The sequence below is a fragment of the Micropterus salmoides genome, unplaced genomic scaffold (assembly GCF_014851395.1).
Source record: "Micropterus salmoides isolate LMB-PRFRI ecotype aquatic unplaced genomic scaffold, ASM1485139v1 Ms_hic_scaffold_18, whole genome shotgun sequence".
NCBI classification, from domain to species: domain Eukaryota; kingdom Metazoa; phylum Chordata; class Actinopteri; order Centrarchiformes; family Centrarchidae; genus Micropterus; species Micropterus salmoides.
The window spans coordinates 15875415-15896654 of NW_024040928.1; the positions used below are offsets into that span (position 1 = coordinate 15875415).

At 39.9% G+C, this 21240-nt stretch overlaps 1 protein-coding gene across 1 annotated transcript in view; it reads left to right on the plus strand.

The window, feature by feature from the left end:
- Positions 1–19766, plus strand: part of fig4a (FIG4 phosphoinositide 5-phosphatase a) — a 64290-nt gene extending 44524 nt beyond the window's left edge. Inside the window, exons 21-24 of the mRNA XM_038726760.1 lie at positions 1156–1354; positions 7375–7460; positions 11750–11824; positions 18717–19766. Of these exons, the coding sequence (XP_038582688.1) occupies positions 1156–1354; positions 7375–7460; positions 11750–11824; positions 18717–18894 (538 nt within the window). The 3' untranslated portion in view covers positions 18895–19766. The remainder of the gene's footprint in view (positions 1–1155; positions 1355–7374; positions 7461–11749; positions 11825–18716) is intronic.
- Positions 19767–21240: the final 1474 nt, after the last annotated feature.

Consider the following 21240-nt stretch of genomic DNA (forward strand, 5'->3'; position numbering starts at 1 on the left):
TACTAACATGGCTGAAACCAAAGAGCTGTCCAAAGACACTAGAGACAAAATTTTACACCGCCACAAGGCTGGAAAGGGCTACGGGGAAATTGCCAAGCAGCTTGGTGAAAAAAGGTCCACTGTTGGAGCAATCATTAGAAAATGGAAGAAGCTAAACATGACTGTCAGTCTCCCTCGGACTGGGGCTCCATGCAAGATCTCACCTCGTGGGGTCTCAATGATCCTAAGAAAGGTGAGAAATCAGCCCATAACTACACGGGAGGAGCTGGTCAATGACCTGAAAAGAGCTGGGACCACCGTTTCCAAGGTTACTGTTGGTAATACACTAAGACGTCATGGTTTGAAATCATGCATGGCACGGAAGGTTCCCCTGCTTAAACCAGCACATGTCAAGGCTCGTCTTCAGTTTGCCAATGACCATTTGGATGATCCAGAGGAGTCATGGGAGAAAGTCATGTGGTCAGATGAGACCAAAATAGAACTTTTTGGTCATAATTCCACTAACCGTGTTTGGAGGAAGAAGAATGATGAGTACCATCCCAAGAACACCATCCCTCTGTGAAGCATGGGGGTGGTAGCATCATGCTTTGGGGGTGTTTTTCTGCACATGGGACAGGGCGACTGCACTGTATTAAGGAGAGGATGACCGGGGCCATGTATTGCGAGATTTTGGGGAACAACCTCCTTCCCTCAGTCAGAGCATTGAAGATGGGTCGAGGCCGGGTCTTCCAACATGACAATGACCCGAAGCACACAGCCAGGATAACCAAGGAGTGGCTCTGTAAGAAGCATATCAAGGTATCACAGTGGACATGCACCTATGATGACAATTTCAGACCCCTCCATGATTTTTAAGTGGGAGAACTTGCAAAATAGCAGGGTGTTCAAATACTTATTTTCCTCACTGTATATGTAGGTAGGAGCTGTGGAAGTACATGGTGCCACTGCTGCTGTGATGGGCAGTTTAGTCTCCCACTGCTTGACTAAATTTTAAATGATACATGGTCTCATGACATAGAGATACAAGTATTCTTTAAAATGAAATATGACAGATAATTGCATGCCAACTTACATGTCCATGGGTGGGTGGGTGTGTGTGTGGGTGTGTGTGTGTGCACATGTTAATCTTTCTGACTGTTTGTGGATATGTGGCAGTAACAAGAGCAGTAAGGAGGAGACACTGCTTCAGAGGAAGACTGCAGCCAGTGCACCTCCTCCGCCAAGTGAGGAGGCCATCACCAGCACATCAGAGGACGACTCTGAGGAAGACCGCGATGACGACGGATCTGTGTCGCAGCGTTCCACCCCGATCAAGCTACTAACTGAGTCTGGAGAGAGCACTCGCACACAGGAGGTTTGAAAACACAAAGCATACATGTTCAAAGACAAATAACAATAACAAAATACACATCAAGGAAAACAAATTTACACCACAACAATGAGATTTGAAATACAGTAAGATCAGATTTTAAACACTTCAAGGGGGAATTGAAAACACAGGTACAACAAATCTAAATTTGTATCTCTTCAGAGCCTTATTGTTTAATATGGAGGAAATAAAGCAGCCTATCAAATGAGAACCTCTAATGATTCAAGGATATGTAATCTCCTTTAAAGACCTCCAGGGAAATTTAATCGCAGTTCAGGCTGTGTTGATGCCACCTGCTTGTATTTTGGGCCTCAAAAGCATTTCACATTCCAGTTTGAGTGTGTCACCCTAATTGTATTTTCTCCTCTCCACCTCCCACGAGTCCCTCAGAAGAAATTAGTTCTGTGTTTCTGTTTGCGTCAAACATAAGAAGTGGACGTCAACTAAATCAGCCTCAGTGACAGGAGTTTCCAGAGCAGAGGGTCGCAATGGTGTGTGTTTGTGTTAATGTTGGTTATAGGGAGAATAAAAGAGAAGTCATGTCATTAATCCTCTTTTTTTATCCCTAACTCGCTGTTTTTATTTAGTAGCACAAAAGACAAATAAAAATATATAAAAAATACACAGGAGCTGATGGTTCATATCGATTTGATGCACTTGCCAATCTTTAAAACCTTTTTCTACTCTCAGTCTTACTCTTCGTATGTATCCCTGTGTGACTTGACGTAACAACAAGTTTGTATATTTAGTTGATCTCTGTTTGAAAAGTGGCCTTTGAAAAGCTGGCTAGAAATGGATATAAATAACCCTGTTGATACCAACTTGTGGTCTTGATTCAGGCATGAAATAAGAAACTACTTTTATTTGGTGTTGGTTGTATTAATTGAATTTTAGAGAAACAATCAACAATCCTTGTGTCTATGTTAAGTAAAATATTAACGCTGGAATCTATAATATTTTTAGGAATATACCAAGTTTACATTTGTGTGATTTGTAAAAATAAAATAATTTGGATAATTTGGATAAGAAACCATATTTGGCTGTATTAATTTGTAGCATTGACCGCCACAAGGTCTTTTTACTTGAATACTGTATCCCCAAATTGGTCAAAAGGTAACCATGTGATGTCATCTGTACCGGAAGCATTGTTGGTAAAACCAACCTGCCATGTCTGCAGCTTCTTATGCTGCACACTCATTATTCTGTCCAAAATGACCAGGATCTTGCTGATCCAAACAGTACTCTGTTCCAGTTCTCGTGTTAACTTGAGTTGCTTTCATGGGAAATGTAGCAGAATGGTTCGTTCTTCTCTGGCTTCCTCCTCTAAGGCCCCCAGGTATCATTAAGGTGTGTATGTAGGACATGTGCAGTGGGATTTTGTCTGCTTTTAGGACATCAGGTGTTATGTGGTCACCTGCTGGTGTCTTGCCAGCCTTCAATTTTTGATGTCTCATATAATATTGGGTTTCTTCCCAATGTTGACGTGAAGGTCCAAGTCTGCTTTGATACACAGACAGACAGACAGATCTTAAAAAATATCAGATGTTCTGCAAGCGTTTTCTTGTTTCTTACATTACTTTGGTAATAATTCTAGGTGTTTGTCACTACGAGCGACAATTAGTAAGAAAATATTTAGAGAATCAAACTGTTTGCCTGGGCGTAATCGTGTACCTACCCAGAGATAAGGTAAATGTCCGATTTTATTGCTGTTAACAGTGTCTCTAAATAGTTGACCACATGCTTTAATGTGTGTGTGTATATATAGAGAATAGTATAGCTGTGACAAATTCCCAGAAGCCGTTACCCACTATATCTGTATCTATTTCACGCCCCAGGTGGACTGGTTGCACGTTCACATCCCCCATTAACCCAGTTTTCATACCACAGTCCAGAAAACGAGCACATGAATCGGCACAGGTAGTAGGTCAGTGTGTCAACAGGATGACTCAAATGCGCCACAAAACGACGTCCTCTTGGAATTTCTTAGTTTATGAGTAATGTCTCTCATAATGCATAAGGAGCCCCTAATGATACTGATGATTGAAGCAGCCATAATGTTCCGATGGTTACAGCCATTGTGACATCAGCAGGAGTGAGGTGACTCCTTCTGCCCGTGCTTTGCCGTCCGTCCTGGTGACTCTACCACCAAGAAGCCCTTGGAATAGAGTTGTATTTCTTCCACTGTCAAATATGTTATGTTCAAACGCCAAATGGGGATTGTGGGTAATTCAGTTCTTTGTGGATCAGATGGTGTCAGGCAGCCCATGCTATTCATTCACAGTCCCCCTCCAGCGCTGCCATTCCGTTCTCACTGTCTTTGCCAGTAAAACCAGTTTTAATGCAATAACTTTTAACTTGCTGCTTTGAGTTTTCCATTTTTACGATTGCGTTGTCCTATGAATCACTCGAGGAATAATTCAGCTGTTTGTGGACTGCAAACTTTTCAGTGCTTGCAGTTAAGGGAGGATATCCACTGTCTGAAGTCGGTGCTTCGACATAGGAATCAGCGAACCAGGCCCATGGCCCCAATCCATAGCTCCTCCGCAAAGCAGTCCCAGCCATCTCGGTCAGAGGTGGCTTGCTGTGGTCAAAAGAAAGATCCAGTTGGCTCTTTACCCTTTCAAACTGCTTAACTATGTGTCCTGGAAATGGCTCTGTTCTGTCTGCTATGGTCCTACCGATCTCCACTGCATCTCTAACCCCTGTTGCTTCTCCACCTATGGCCAAGGCTGGTTGGTCTGCAGTTGGTCCTCCCGCCCCACTGTGTCTCCTCCACTTGGAGCAGCGCTGGACGGGCAATGCAATGGACATTATTAATCTGAAGAGAGTGCAGGAAAGCTGAGCGTCAATGAAGAAAAACTAAGCTACAAATACACCATGATATTTTATTTACTCATTAATTTCAACAAAGCAATTAGAAATGCAGGAAAAGCTAATTTTTCAAGTTGAATCTCAATCAATCTTTCATGTCAAGCACCTTGTATTGCTATTTTACAGAAAAGGTGCTATATAGGTTGACTGATTAAATGAAGGGACTTCATCGTCTGTAATGATGGCAGTGATGAAGATGTCAGACTTTGCATCCACTGTCCTGATTCAAGTTCCAGGAGCGTCCATGATGTTCTGGTTTACTTATTCTTTGATTGGATTGTTTTTGCAATTTTTAGTTCTGGTGAAGCTGCTTGTGTTTAGTGCTCATTTATTTAATAAGACAGAAATGTAAACCCAACAAGTTGTGGGAGTTATGAGCTGTAACTATTTATTGTGACTACAAGACACCAGAAAGTTTCCTGCTGCTTTCTGTCTTTATGCTAAGTTAAGGTAATCATCTCCTGGCTACAGCTTTGAATTTATTGGACAGACATGAGCGTGGAGAAAGCGAAAAAACATTCCCAAAATGTAAAGCTCCTTATTAAAAAAAGGTGTTTTGTAGAAAAAGGTTTATGTTTCCCAAAGTATTGTATAAAATAAGTAGTGTTTGGCGGTAGTGCAAATATGTTTGAAACTGCAGATTTTGAAAGTATCCATCCAAATAAATCCCACCCCTTCCCTTCAGTCCTCCCTCTAAAGACATTGGAGATGCTTATTACAGTCCTGCGACCGCCACAAAGCCTAGTTTTTTTTTTTTCCCCCCCAGAGCATTTAGTGTTACTGAATGCTGTCGGGATGTAAAGAGAATTAACAGAGAAAAAAATTGCCTCCCCTTGCTTTAATTGAGCAGATATCTGTGCAAGAGAAATTTCAGTTGGACCATATTTGATTTTTAAAGTTCAGGCTTTCCCTCCTGCTTCATCTGTCTCTTCGCTCTCGTGATTTATCCTATTTCGCTGGTTTTGCTTGTCGGGGCCTTGAGCAGTGAGCTGGTTGGGAATATTTCGGGCTGGACAGCTAGCTCACGTGTTGGGCGCGTACGCTCACTCTCATGCATCTCGTGTCGCTGCCTCCGAGCCTGTCCCTGAGAATGGATTGCCAGAGTGGTGGTGCAACACAAAAACTGTTTAAATATTTAAACATCAGATCATTACGGCGTTTGCCATGTAATTACACACGCTCATTTCATATTCCCCTCAATATGAGCCTACATGTGCCTGCATGAACATGGACAGATTTGCAAAGTGTGTGGGTGTATGGATAAGCAAGTATGTGTTTACACATTGGTCTGTGCTCCCACACACCACATGAATGTGTATGTGCTGCAGTAAGTGTGTGTTTGTGCGAGGTTTTGTGTATTTGTTTGTGTGTGTTCACAGCTGCCGTTTCTTGGACATGGTCCTGGAACACCCTTATTAGTTCTCCCCTCCCTGAAGCTCAGATCAATAGAAATACAGTAAAAACTGAATTCGTTATGTTGAGCGTATTGCGGTGATGTCAGAAAATGGTCCAAGAGAACAAGAGCACAGCTGACTGCTTAGCGACCACTCCAGTGCATGCTGTTACATAACAAGCTTCCCTCTGTCCTTGTAGGCTATAGAAATACGGTAAAATACACTTTAAGGATTAAAATTTGTTCAAGAAAGATTGTATTCCGAGGAGTATTTGCAGAAAATTTTAAACAATCAGAAGTTTCTCTCTGTTAAATCTTACTTAAAATGCTGCTTAATGACAATATTGCATTTGCATAATTTTTGTATCAGTGTGATAAAGTATGTCAATTTAATTCATTCAGTTATCAAAATTGCAACACTACACACAACTCTTCTTTTTTTGGCATTGTTACCTTTATCATGGTGGTATCTGAGGCTGTACAACACATACAAAATATTATCATCATCCATGTTAACAAAATTGTTAATTCACTGGACAATGGACAATTTCATAACCCATGATATATAAGATCCATTTTTTATACTCATTTATGTGTAACACTGCAGTGTTCAGATCAGGCTTCGTTGTTGTCTGGTATCTGCCAAGAAAACACTCAACCACAGTATAACACCGTCCCCGCAGTCTCTTACCACGACACAAGGCAAGATGGATTCATGCTTTTTACAAGAAAATTCACCAGCATGTGCACACAGAAGCTAAGATTAATCAGACCAGACAATGTTTTCTCACTCTTCAGCCGTCTGGTTTTGGACTGAGCACGTGTCCAGCGTAGCCTTCTTTATTGTTTTTTTCCCCAAAGCTTTGTGTAATGATGAATTGTCCTCTGCATGTGTTTTATTTCATTTTATCATAGTTTTATGTGATTAAACCACATTGAACTGCATTAATCTCATTGGTTAATTGTGTCTTTCTTTTTACATGTTGTTTTTACCAAGGCGTACGCTCATGAGCAATGGCCCTTGGTTATTACAATTTTGTTATCTTCCAACTTTTTTTGCTACCAAAACCATTTAATTTTGACTTCCTAATTTTCAAATGACTCTGGTTACATTATCTTTTTACATTGAGCCTCTTACCAGTCAGATCTTTTTTCTCTATCTTTTTTTTTAGAATAGATCTCTTGTTTATTACGATTATTATGTCTCCACAAACTTTGGACATTTTGTGCAAGAACTCCACGGGGGCACTGTCCCTGAACATGAAACCACCTTATCAGACGCCAACAATCAAATTACATTCATAGTTCTTCACTCCTTGGGCCATCCTAATTAGTAAATCGGTTGTAGAGAAGCATTTGAACCTGATGACCTGTATGGTTTTATATTTTGATTTCCAGCTACTTGGTTTGCTATTTGGAGACGCTGGCTGTTAACAAGCAGCTTTATCTGCTGACTTGTACCTTTTTGTATTGTTGTTAATCTTAATATGAGTAGGATTTGTCAGCTGCTGTTTGTAAATACTACATTCAAAGTTGGCCCCTCCTCCCTGGCTCAACGACTCCATTAAACTAACCACCAGTGAGCTGTATTGACCGAGAGGGATTAATTTTGTATGAGACAATTCATACAGATGCATACAATTCTTTTATGGTCATAGTAAAACTCTTGTTTAAACCTTTTTGTGTTTTTCTCAGCCACATGCACCTGTAGCTTCTTAATATTCCCTTCTCACCTCTTCAGGAGATCCAGCAGCCGTCAGTTAAGGAACCCTATGGACTAAATCTGGCTGAGTTTCCTGCTAAGGAAGACCTGCTCATTTATGAAAGGTAATGGACACAAAGCAGGCACACTCATGCATACATGCACTGTTTTGATATTATAATGATCATTTTAAAATGCTTGGTCACAGTATAGGGACAATCTTTTAAGTTAGGACATTAAAGTTACTACTATAAAAACAACTTGTAGGCAATTGAGGTAGGTTATGCTTTTTTATGCTAGGTTGTAGTTTACAGTGGTGTTGAACTGGACTGCATTATATTTAGAGGTGTTATTAATGTTTTGCCCATCCCATTTACAAACATGTTCCCCATTATAATGACAATAATGTCTGTTTTAGTGCCCATAAAAAGGCACTTGGCCAAACAGTGGTAGTAGTGATCAGTAACAAAACAAGTCTACAGCCACACTAGCATGGCTTGGCCTGCCTGAAAACAGCTCGACTGTACTCCAGCCTTTACTTCCGTAACTTATCTGCGTCACTTACATGTGTCATAATGCTCGCCCAGCAGCTAGTGTGGCACGCCCTAAAAACACTGGTGGACTGAACAGACTGAGCTGCAGCATACGCAGTGACAAGATGTCCACAAGACATCCACCTCCCCTCACCCACCATACCAGACAGTGCACACTGTGAAACGTCTTGCTCCAGTCTAGGTTGCGAAGCTGATTCAGGTTGTCCTGCCTGTGTTTCAAGATCATGTACACCTGAACCGAAGCCATGTGGTTACCAAAGCAGCTTTCTTTTGGATCACACGAGCTTGCTTGGACTTGCCCTAATCTGTTTCTGATTGGCTAGTAGTTCTTAACTAGGTACTGCACATGTGCAATTCTCAACCAAGATTTCATAGAAGTGAGATACTTCACTCGGTACCTTGAACAACTCTTTTCAACACACGGGTGAAAAGCGGTGCTGCAGCAATGTGCAGTATCACAAAATTATGGTGTTTAAAGTATAACAGAATGGGCTGCATAACACATTAAAACTACAATAAAAAAAAATAGTGCAGATCTCTGCCAGGCCTGGTATCACAGATGGTTATATGAATAACATGCCAATGTCTTAAGTCATTTCATGGCAATTAGTCTTTATTGAATTATACTGTGCAGAGACAGCGTGTCATTTTATGCGCAAATGCCTTAGAGACAAAAATATCAGATGAAGTAGAATAAAGAGCGACAAAGTCAGCTTTGGAATGAGGTCGGGATGGACGGTGGGTCAAACAAGCTTGCTTAGCTAGGTGCATCTGTAATTCCCCTTAACTGTCATTTTAACAGGGCTGATAACTTTGTTCATCAAACAACTTAAAACTTAAAAATCAAATGCCTGCAAATGGAACACCTCCAGCTTTATTTTCTAACTGCCTCTGCCATTTACTATCCTGAGAAAAATGCTTTCTTTTTATTGTTATGGACAATGCGTCCAGTGCCCAAAACAGAGAGTAGAGGAACAAGCAGTCAGTGTCAGCAGCCCCCTCAGGATGAGATGGGTCATTTTGCAAAAGGGACATTGTCAACTCTGCCCTGCTGTGTGCATCCCACGTCTGACCTCACTGCTCTTTGTACCGGTCTCTTTGCTCACCCCTGAGTTTCATTTTCTGTCTGTTCTATTTCATTTTGTCCTTTCTCCCTGTTTGCTCCCAACCATGTTGATGAGCTACAGTGAAGAGCCAATGCTAGGCTCTGAAACTGAACAAAACCATCACAATGTGTAATCATTAAGACTATTAATTTGAAATCGCACTACATGTACCAAATAACATGTTTGATATTAAACACACTGTTATGCAATATACACTTAACAATCCAAGACTGTACTTCAAAACTGAAGGGCCAGATGGTTAATTGTGTGGTTAAACTGTACTTTATGGTCAGAATGTGACAAACAACAGTGGATCACTTCATATATCTGAGGTAGAAAATTCAAAACAATTATGATAAAATCTCTTTTCAGAAAATATGATTAACTTTTTTCAGTCCCTTTTTCTCAACAAAATAAACATCTTAATAGAAAAATTAAGTGCTAATTTGTTTGTGGTTCTAATGAATTAAGTCAAATATTTATTGACGATATATTGAACATTTGTTATATTGTTATTGAGGAAATGTTGGGATAATTATCATTATTGTTTTATTGCCCACCCCTAACTGTATCTTTGATAATTTGATTTGATTCTATTTTCGGTTGAGTTAAATTAAGGACCAGTCAGTATTTTATAATTGACGTTATGCGTTCCTGTTTTGTTACAGGACCATTTTTCTTAATGTTGTTTTTTAAGTACAGCTAGCTAAAACTAATGCAATCTAATAGACCTGCCCTGCAATTAGGGCTGCACGATATTGGGGGGGGAAAATTTACATTGCGATATTTTTCTTTTCTGTCATATATATTGCGATATGAAAAAATACAGGAATTTTCGCCAGATGACTCCAGTTGTTCTATGTGAAATTAATTAAGCATCCTAGAATTATTGGGATGATTTTGTAGGAAATAATGCATATAAAATAAAAATAAATTAGCTGAAAAATGTCTTTATAGTCTGAATACTTTGAGTGCTACTATCCTTTCTTAAGCTTTTATGCAGTACACATGATAAAAAAAAACAAATGAAGAAAAGAGCGGCTATATGCTTATACGCTTTTCTTTTTGCAACCAAATCCACTGTGTCGGTGGTTTTCTCCTGTTCCTGACTTATTTTTAAGTTAACAGCTAGCGGAGGTGGAGCCTGCTTTGGTCTTTTGATAAACTGATCAAGAACAATATTGTGATCGGTGGTTTGCTGTGCATGCAGAGCCTGCTTGTTACTCACTAGCAACAACAAACTGTGTATCCAAGAACCGCTTAACTCTGAGTGTTGACATCAGACAGACTTCTCTTGTAGATTAGTCAAGAAAAATGAGAACTGTGCAAGTTTTTTTTATCAAGCAGCAAACAAGTTGAAGTGTTTGAGTTAATTTCACTTGCTTGACATTGCATTGCATTGTTCTGCAATGTGACTTTTGCGCAAGGGCACATTGCGATGACGATGCTCAAACAATATATTGTGCAATCCTACCTGCAATAAACCTTATTTTCATGAAATTTATAGTGTTCTGTTTTTGTTGAAACTGTTTTTTAAATAAGGTGATAATTAAACTTCATGGTCATTTTGAATGTTTTAGTTTGAGTGTAGATCACACCAAGATCCTAGTTTCAAGATTTGTAGATTCAAGTGCAGCAACAATAACATTTAACAAAATCAGCAGTAAAAACATTATCAGCTGTAAACATATTTTTATCATAGAATATTCTGAGCCAAACATGTCCGTGAATGTGGAAAGATTTAGACATGTTTTGTCATACAAAATGCAAAAGCATAAGCCTCTTGCCAGATTCATCATTTTGCAAAGGTTTTTATCGCTTGTACTGAGAAATGAAATGTACTGTTGAAGATAAACCAATACCAGTCAGTCTTTGATAACAGCCTCAACGTGCTTTGAATATGGAGCCTAACACTCAGTATTTCTCAGAAATGTGTCCTTGCTCACTAAACCTATATTTATGTGTCTAAAATTATGTTTCTATGTACTGAATGTGGCTAGATGTAAAAAATCGGTGATGAAAGAAAACAGACAGGCAGGCAGAGAGATAAAAATGTGCTGTCGGATAAATGTATTTATTTAAAGCAGATTCACTTGACCAGAGATTCCCCAGTTTTAACATTGATTGTAATGAGGTCCTTAGACTTGTGTCTCTGCCTGTGATGGCAGGTACAGTTTTGAGGCGTGATTGAAGCTGGGGAATTAACTTTAAAAAAACAAAAACAAATCCAAATTGTTGTGAGGGATGTTGTTTATATCCTCCTACTGTAGTGGCACATAATGAGAATGAAACTGCATTCATTATTGAGGCTGGAAGTTGGAATGGCTCCAAAGACGTTAGCTGCAGCCAGAGCTCTGCTAATCAGTGCATTAATATTAAAAATCATAAGCAACAGCCAAAGGGGGACTCTCAATTATTGCAAATTATGGTGTCTTCGCGTGAGAAAAATAACCTACGGGGAAATCTGATGACAATGTGCTCTGAACATTTGAGATCTCAACAGACAGGTTTATCTCATCTCTGAGTATTTGAATTGAAAAATAGAGAATAAGAACCTGAAATTTAAAGGTTCTGTTAGAGATTAATTACACTGTTACTCGGTTACCTTTTGTTAATGGCTCTTCACAAGATAATAATGGAAGGAGCAAGTGGCAAAGACAAACGTGTTCAGTATGTGGACATACTTAAACTTCGGGCTATTTTGCTGGAATATTTGTCTTTTTCATTCTGTGTGTGTGTTTCTTTTTTCTGCAGGTTTGCACATCTGGGCGAGACCCAGCACAGGGTGGAAAAAACTGAACACATAAACCGGGCAAACATCATCTGCTTGTGAGTAAAACATGTGACACATTAACCCAAACATACACACAACCAAACTCCATAATCCCTCACTCACGTGTAATGTTAAGCATGACATTGTGATAATGGTTTGTTTGGTTTTTAAATACCACTTCCAGTAGCCATGGGGCAAGTGAACAAGTGAAGTGGTCTCCAAGGAGGCTTCTAACCATGCGCTGGTTAATCTTCATCTCTTATAACCAAACACTGTTCCTTTACTTCTGTCTCCACCCCTTCGCCTTTCTGTTCACTGCAGCCATGACCCAGCAGGTCGAGTGTTTTTCAAAATTCAACCACACGTGGGATGGCAGTGTGAAGCCAGCCATACAGTCTTGCTCTCTTTCTTTCTAGCTCCAAATTCAGACAGACAGACAGACAGACAGACAGACAGACAGACAGACAGACAGACAGACAGACAGCAGCTCAATAACAACATGTCTTATCAGGATTCCTCTTGATATGTATGTTTTTAATTATTTTGCTGTCAATCATTACCCTTTTTTCGCTGCCTCTAGCTCATACCAACATTTACGTTGGTATGAGCTAGAGGGTTTGTAAAAGTTTGTGTGACGCTTCTTCACTGTGTGCGCTGAGTTTGCTCATTGTCTCAGCCCACACTGGGCTCTTGTGTGTGCCCTCTAAAAACTGGTAAGCCTACGTGCAATGAGAAAAAATATTCATGAGCAGTGTGCCAGTAACTTTTAAGACAACAAGCTACCATAACCCCTCTCCACTAATCGTTTAAAACATAGTCGGACGTGCCACACGAGAACCGTGAGAAATGCCGGTCTGGTCGCTCTGTGACAGAGACAGAGAGATTTCGGCAGCAGCTAAAGCAGTAAGACAGAAAAAAAACTGGGAGAAAATAAGGAAGGTTTGGGTTTGGCTCGCTGGCCATTTAACGTTAGTTGTATCTGTGCATTTAGTTGCATTTTCAACTTTTCACAGAGCCAACGTGCTTGTCAGTCACTTTTCGTCAACCGACCAATGACAGCCTGGATGGGGTGGGACAAAAAAAAAGCTACAGCAAAAGTGAACAATATGATTAATGACAAGTTTGTTCTTAGCATTAACAAATTAGAGACTAATGTAGAGCCTTTTCAAGTATTAAATAAATTAAAACGACACAGAAATGAAATGGATTTAATATTTGACTAGTGGTAAAATAGTAAACTATTATATGAAATTATAATGAATTTAGTATATTACTGTTATACTAACAGTAAACTATCAACTAAACATTATACTCTTTATTTAATACACTCATTTACAGTTCCTCCTCCAGGTTGTGAATAGAGACTCTGCATTAGACAGATGTGCATTGTGCCGGTGCCAGTGTGCCAATATGTGCTGCTTCTAGCCGCCTCCTCTGTAGAGCAACACACTCCGCTTGTTCTGTTTTATATCTGCTTTACTAGTTATTGTTATAAATATTGTTTATTGTTTAACTTTGTTCAAGTTGACAGATATACATTTCAAAATGTCAGTATTTTGCGCATTCCTATATAATTAAGCAAATAGACTCATAGTACCATTTGTTTGTACCATTATAATCGAATTGCAAATCGCAATATTGTCCACAACAATCACAATAGGACCTTTTCTCCAAATTGTGCAGCCCTAGCCGAGAGTGAGACGTGAAGATCAATAGCACTCTCATGTTTGTGCGGTAAATATAAATCTCCAGGAGCAAAGAAGTAGCGAGGAACATAATGTAAGGACAGGAAAGGCACGCAAAAAATACAAAATAAAATTGTGCAATTTGACAGGAAACGCATTAAAAAATTCTAAAATGTAATCATGTAGACACTTATAGGGGAAGGGATTTTGTCGTTGATTTATATTTAATTAATTTGTCAACATTGTAAGTGAAAACTGGTAGGCCAGTTCCTTAAATATAGCATACTGATTTGAGCCTATTCTGTCTACAACAAAGCCGACTGTATGTTACAATCAATAATTCAACTAGTAACAGTATCTTTGTTACAGGCACTATTTATTTATTCTGTTAAATTTGGGTTTTGATCCGTCGATACAGCCAGCCACATCAATTCACAGAAAAACATAATGTCGTTGATTGAGACTGTAACGTCTTCTTAAAAAACACACACACACACACACACACACACACACACACACACACACACACACACTTCTCATTCATAATTTCACTTTGAAGATACTATGGCATTTTACTGCTATCAGCTGAATTTAATATGAAAAACTGACAACTGTGGGAACTGGACTACAGTTATAATTTGAGGGGGTTTCGATTAAGATTAACAAAAAATTATAATAGCTTGAGCCTAGAGAGACAGATACTTCATTGCTCATTACGTGGTCAATACTTTCTCACACACACACAGCAGCACACTATTTGCCACAGATGTCTGCAATACTGTAAAAACACATGTGCAGATAGGGATCTGTCAGGCAGCACGGATTTGGTACCTACAGAGTTGTGCTGACAGAGGAGCCTGCACCGGAAGCAACTCCACAGTGGAGGTCTGCAGTTGGACCCTTGTCAGAAAAAGGGCATTTTCATATTTTAATTTTTGATAGAAACCTTTAGGTCAGTCCAAAATTAAAAGATAAATATTGGCAAAGTATTATTATTATTATTATTATTTTTATGCCATTTTTTTAGAAGATGGAGTCTGAGGTCATGTGAAATTGAAGAAGAGGGTAAAGGCAAGAAAAAAGGTTGCAGTCAATGAAAAGAGACAAAGAAAGAGAGACATTAGGGGCAATTAAAGAAGCAGAAGCATGAATGGGATGAAAAAGGTGGAAGCAAAATCATTGGTTGGAACCATTCAGGGAACTATGGTGGCGGTGGTGATGGTGCTGTGTATAAGACACATGCCTTTGGTGTGGGAGACCTTGCATGCGACCTCTGGCATATATAGCAGTTGTAAGTCGCTTTGGATAAAAGCGTCAGCTAAATGACTAATTCTTATTTTATTATTATTATTTATAACTACAGATGCATCAGAAAATTTTAGAATATCATGGAAAAGTTAATTTCCTTCTGTGATTTAATTTAAAAAGTAAAAGCTTTCATATATTCTAGATTCATTACACACATAGTGAAATAGATCAAGGCTTTTTACTTTACTGCTTACAGCTCATGGAATTGAGAATTCTTAAAACTATTGGAATTTTAGAATAAATAAATGAGCTCTAATCAGCTAATTCACTCAAAACACCTGCAAAGGTTTCCTGAACCCAAATGCAGGGCGCAGACTCAGGGAAATAAGAAAGTGAATAAGAAAAGGGTTTGACTGGATTCCAAGAGATGAGGTTGATAAGGGGAAAGTCCGAGAAGCAGAGGTGGACCTCTGGTGGCTGGTGAAGCGTGGCAGTGGAGGGGAGATGGCTGCATGTGACCGTGGCTGGCGGGCAGACAGACAGGCAGGCAGTGATCCTGAAGCACAGAGAGACAGTTAAAAGACAAGCTAAAAATAACACACAAGAAATCACTTAAATTCATATTTCAAATGACTTGAGTCATCCTTGAGCTATGGTTGAAACAACGATCTGGCAATGAGTGAATGAAGAGCTGGAGTTGTTATACTGCAGAGTAGATGGATTATAGGTAATGGCTATTGGTGACTTGAAGGAAGTTGGAAGGAGAGGAAGTTGGATGAAATGTGTTTTCCGGCCTTCAACTCTTTGTAGGGCGAACACATGACTACTCTTTGTGGCTCTCTTTGGATACATGACATGATTTTTTTAGTACATACATGTTTGCTCAAAAGTAAAGAAAGGTATTAGAGGTCACACAAAGGTGACAGACATGCAGATATTGGCTTTTGTGTGCAAGAGCAACCTCAGTCAGCGGGGAGTCATCACATCTTTTGATCCTTGTTCAGTTTGCATTGCCCCTTGTCCACCTGTATCTTCACCTTTCTTCAGTCATCACCCTGGCTGTTCATTATTCCATCCATCCATTGCTGTCATCCTCGTGTAAGGTCCACAGGTCTGGCATGTGTGTCTGTTGTGCAACATTGCTATTCTAAGACGCTGTTACAGCATCAAAATGTATTTTCGCCTGTCACCTCCCTCTGTGTAGTTCCTCTATTGACACATCAGGGATAGGCAAAGCTGACTCCGTTGGTGGGGATATAAGTGGAAAGAATATGAATACTGCGGCAGATTCCTGTTGAGAAGCATCAGTGAAGTGTGGTGATTTGTTTCCTGTTTAAATTATAATGAGCTTTTTTCCCCCAACACTAAAAAGGTGATATTTTCTAGATTGTCTATGCAATCCCTAAAGTAAGAAAACCTTCAACAGCCAGAATGCACTGGGCCCATTATTGCCCCAACTCCTTCAAACAATCAATCAGCACTACTAACGTCATGCTAAACTCTTGTAGCACTGCCAAATAACAAACTAGGGTAGTGTGTGTGCACTAAGCCCCCTTTATGGTCACCTTTTAATGATTATGATGCTGCTGATGTCAGCTGTGTGTGAACAGTCAAGACTGTTTAACAGATGTTTATTCAAGGGAAGACTTGTTAAAAGAAAAGCTTGTTGGGCTTCTTCTGCAATGGTTTAATGGCACATGGCTGGGGACTGTGCACCACCAGCTGTTTATCTTGATGAAGTCTGTGAAGCTTCTCGCTTGTCCAGGTCATAATTATCCAAGGAGGGTTAAGATCAAGGGCACCTGGACTTGGTTGAAGATACTTGAAGACGTCTTGCCTCTCATCCAAGAGGCTTCTTCTGTTCTGAGTTGACTGGCAGTGAGTCCCAGCTATTTAACCTCTATTCAATCTTCTGTGAAGGGATGAAAGGACAGCATTATAAGTGGGGGATAAGTGGTGTCACAGACTTCCTCCCCTGTTGAGAGATGTTTTCTCTACTCAGGTGTAGATGGCTTCTTTCACTCTCCTTTCAAACCATCCTCCCTGTCCAGAATAAACATTATTGTGCTCGAAGGAGTGTTCATTGTTCTAAAAATATAAGTAAACTGCTGAGTCTTGACCTCAGGTGTAGGCCGGTTTTTGTTGAGCCACGCTAACGGTTGTCTAATATACAGGTCATTTTAGTTATATGGATGAACCAATTATTAAATACAAATTTAAAATAAGGGAACACCAAATAATCACAGTATAAAATCAAGTCAATTAAACTCCTGGGATATCAGTTTGTTCAGTTAGGAAGAATAAGCAATTGGGAATCAATGTCACCTCTTTTGGTGCAAATGAAAGTGACAACAGGTGCAATGGAGAGGCAACAGCAAGGCAACCCACAAAAAAGGGAATAGTTATGCATGTGGTGGCCACAGACAATTGCTCTGCTTATCCTTTCTGACTGATTGTTTCTCTAGTTTTATATTTTGCGAGTGTCCTTGTCACTATTGGTAACATGAGGCAGAACCTGCAGCCCATTCAGGTTGCACAGGGAGTCCAGGATGGCACATCCATAGGTGCTCACACTGATTTATTTTCTGGGATTATTACACCAACATGGCGGCTCGCTGTAGGGAATGTTAGTAACGGTGCCCTTTCCTGTCACTTTCTGAGCTGAAAAGTTGGATTGCTATGTGAAAACAAACGTGGTGGCAGGATTATGCTGCAATAAATTGTTCAGAATGAAAGGGCGAACGTGTCATATTGGCGGACATTCTTTCTGTTTATTGTTTATTGCGGGATCTCTGTGTGAAAGCGGCTACTGTCTCAAGAGCACGGAGGACATACCAGGAGATGGGCTGTTACACAGGGAGAGCTGGACAGGGCGGTAAAAAAGGGCTTCAAACCAGCAGCAGGACATGCTCCTTTGTGCAAGGAGGAACTGCCAGAGCCATACAAAATGACATCCAGCGGGCTACTGGTGTGCATGTTTTGACCAAACTGATGTCCTCTAGTGGAATCTGTGCTCACAGCGCAGCACCATGCAGCTCCATTGGCATTTGACAGAGAGAACACCAGAATTGGCAGGTCCGCCATTGGCGTCCTGTTCTCTTCACAGATGAGAGCAGGTTCGCACTGAGCACATGTGACAGATGTTAGAATCTGGAGACGCCGTGGTGAACGTTATGCTGCCTGTGACATCACCCAGCATGACCGGTATGGCAGTGGGTCAGGAATGGTCTGTGAAGGCATATCCTTGGAGCGTCGCACAGACCTCGATGTGCTAGACAACTGTACTCTGACTGCTGATAAGTTCTGTGATGAAATCCTCATGGCCATTGGTGCAGCGGACCCTGGGTTCCTCCTGGTGCAGGACAATGCCCGGTTTCATGTGGCCATTGAGATCTGATGTGTGTTTTAAGTGTTTTTCTGAACAGTGTATTTAAGCCCTTTTCAATGATTGCCTCAGCATCTTGGAGGCCCTTGGTTTGAAGTTGGGTGTTTGGACCTCAGTATACCTTCTTGCAGTTCTCATTATAGCTTTAATTAACATTAAACCCTTAGTTGAGGACCATTGCTGACACTCTCAGCAATGGTCCTCAACTAAGGGTTCAGCATTTATCTCAAGCCTTCCTCGTTATACTGGAGCTACGGAGTTGTAGCTTACACACAGCCAGTTATCAAGTAGGTTTAATTGTAATGCGGCCACGTGTCTGAGCACCCTCTCGCTGGGGCCTCAGCTGCTGTTAAACTAGCTGACTGAATAGATGACCTGACAAGCACGCAGTTGAAAATCCACTCAAGATGATGAGACATGCTTTGGAGTCTCCAGTGCTCTCTCCAGCAGATTTTCACTCGATCTTACCGTTACCGATTTTCCCTGATGTGAAAAGTAAACATCATGACTTTTCTACCACCACGTGATTTGTCTAAAATCAGTTCTTCATACATCCATTATTTGAACACACTTCTGTCCCTCTGTCCTCCCACCCCCACTTCTTTGCCCCCCCCCCCCTTCCCCCTTCAGAGAGCCAGTATCCTGCTTCCCGGAGGACAGCATCTACACCGTTTCTCTCCCGCAGGTCGACAGAGACAGCCGCAATGAGTTTGAGAGCCATGTGATGACCGGTCAGGGCCAGGTGAGGGTACTGTGCAGGGACGACATGTTGATGTACAGGGAGTATGTCAAGAACAGATACATGTGAGACACAGACAAACAGGAACTGGATCTCTGTTACCAATATGCAAATCCAGATGGTCAGATCCCCATCTGCAATACTTGATATCACTTTAAGATTTTTGTTTGTAGCTACAGGACAGCGCAAGAGATGTTTTCTTGCATTTGTAAATCCATCTTGCTTCATCTACCCACCTCTTGGATTGTTTTATTTTTTCCTGCTGGAAATAGACAGTCCATAAGGAAGATAATGGTACATTAACAACCCATATGTCCTGTATTTGGACTCATATATGATGGCATTTTTGTTTTCTTTTTAATCAACGTCATTTGTGTGTTTTAATAGCTTCAAATGTTTTCCAATTACATCAGTTTTTTATTCATTCAGATGTGCCACAACAGGCTACTTATATGGTGCTTTTTATTTGTTCTTTGTTATTTTCCATCAATTACATTTTAATTGCAATCATTTTAAAAAAGTTTATTTAATTATATGTACATTTCAAAACATGTAAAATTATGTAAATTGTTTTGCCTCATAAATATTTTGAATCTTAAATGTTGGAACCATTAATAAAATGGCAGGACCAAAGGTTATGAGCTGTTCTTTGAATTCCACCTCAGATGGGCTTTTGAGTTTTTGATTTTGTTTTTTATTCATTCTGTTTTATTTGAGCCTTTACAATTTTTTTTAATAAAGCCATGACTATGGCTTCACTTCGTTGTTGTTTTATTTAATTGCTTAAAAACAATTTCCAACAACAGTCTTGCATAATGTAACTCATACATGTTCTGTAAATGTATATCCAGGTAATTTCCTGTCTTTTTGTCAAGGTCAGTTTTGCCACCCTATTTTGAACATTATGTGATTAAACTAGAATGCCAAATTAGTTTACCAAACTGGTTCAGTTATACATAAATTCATTTCTGATATGTCAGCTGATTATTGTGTACTATAATTCTAAGTTAAATATGTTTTTATTCACATGATGTGACAGATTTGATTGTTCTCAACTCTTTTGCACATGAATATTGTTCTTTTCATTCAGCCTCTGTTGTAATGTTCTTCATCTTTCCTTCTCTCCTCTGCTGTATTTCTCCCTTTCCCTATTCACCCATTGCGCACCCTATTCACTTTTGTTCAGTCTATCCCACTTTTTCTTTTCTCCCTCCCGTCATACTTTTAGTATTCCGCTTTTAACCGCAGGTGTCAGAAAATGTGAAATGTGCGACTGCCCTTTCCTCTAATGCACATACACGTTCAGTCAGCCTACTGATTGACCACTGGTCTCTGCATCTGTGCCTCGTGAGCTGGGGGAGTGGGGGTGGGGGGTAGTTCTTTAGCATGTGATGTGCACGGGAATTGAAGAAAAAGAACTGCTTCATTTGTATTTATAAATTTATAATAAACCAAATTACCTCAAATGAGGATGGAAAATAATGAATGTTTTTCATCCATCATCCATGTTTTCCAACCTTGCACCACTATCATTACAATTGTTAAGTGCTGGAAGAGTTCAGAGTGCACTATAGATGTCTAGAATACAATCCAGTAATAATGCATCTCACCTAAAGTGAAGAGAGCCTGTCACCTCTCACTGTGCTCCAGTCCCCACTACTTGTTCTTACCCTGGATGCTTTCTACTTTTGAGTACAGTGTAAATCACGCTAAGTACAAAAGTATTCTAGCTTACCATTATTGTGGACAGAAACCTTATATCTCAGGCTGTCATGCTGTGACTTCAGTTTCTCGTGCGCCACAGTGAGTTGAGATTCTTCATTCTCTGAATCTAACAATTAAACCCAACAGCAATCTTTAGGTCCCATACAAGGCTAGTTTTCTTGGAAGTGGTTTTCTCAGAGGGGATTTTCTTTGGAGTCACAAGATTATCACACCACAAGAGCAATAGACTAGTCCCTGATGTGTGGTCTGAGGACCCCCAGGGGGAAAGGACAGTAGTTTAAATGTTGCAGTTAACACCATGCACGAGACATATACAAGGATTACAATGTTTTCGTTTTTCTCCACTATATTGGTGTCCCATCATACAGGTTCATACCTCTTCACCAATGCATATCTAATAATGAAATTCTGCTTTCATGTTTTTATTATTATTTGTTATTTAACCTTTCTTGTTTCAAGCTATTTTTCTGAACATTTTTAACAAATGCTTTCAAAAAGTGACGGGAACATGTCCGCAGCATCCCCAGTGTAAATGACACCTATGGTCGCTACCTATTATGGGTGTGTTCTTTCATTATATCCAGTAATTATTTCAGTTAGTAATGTTAGTTCGGAAATGTAAACAAAGATTTGTGACAGCAGATGATTCACTTATATTTAGTTCTATAGATACCGGTATGCATATTTTAA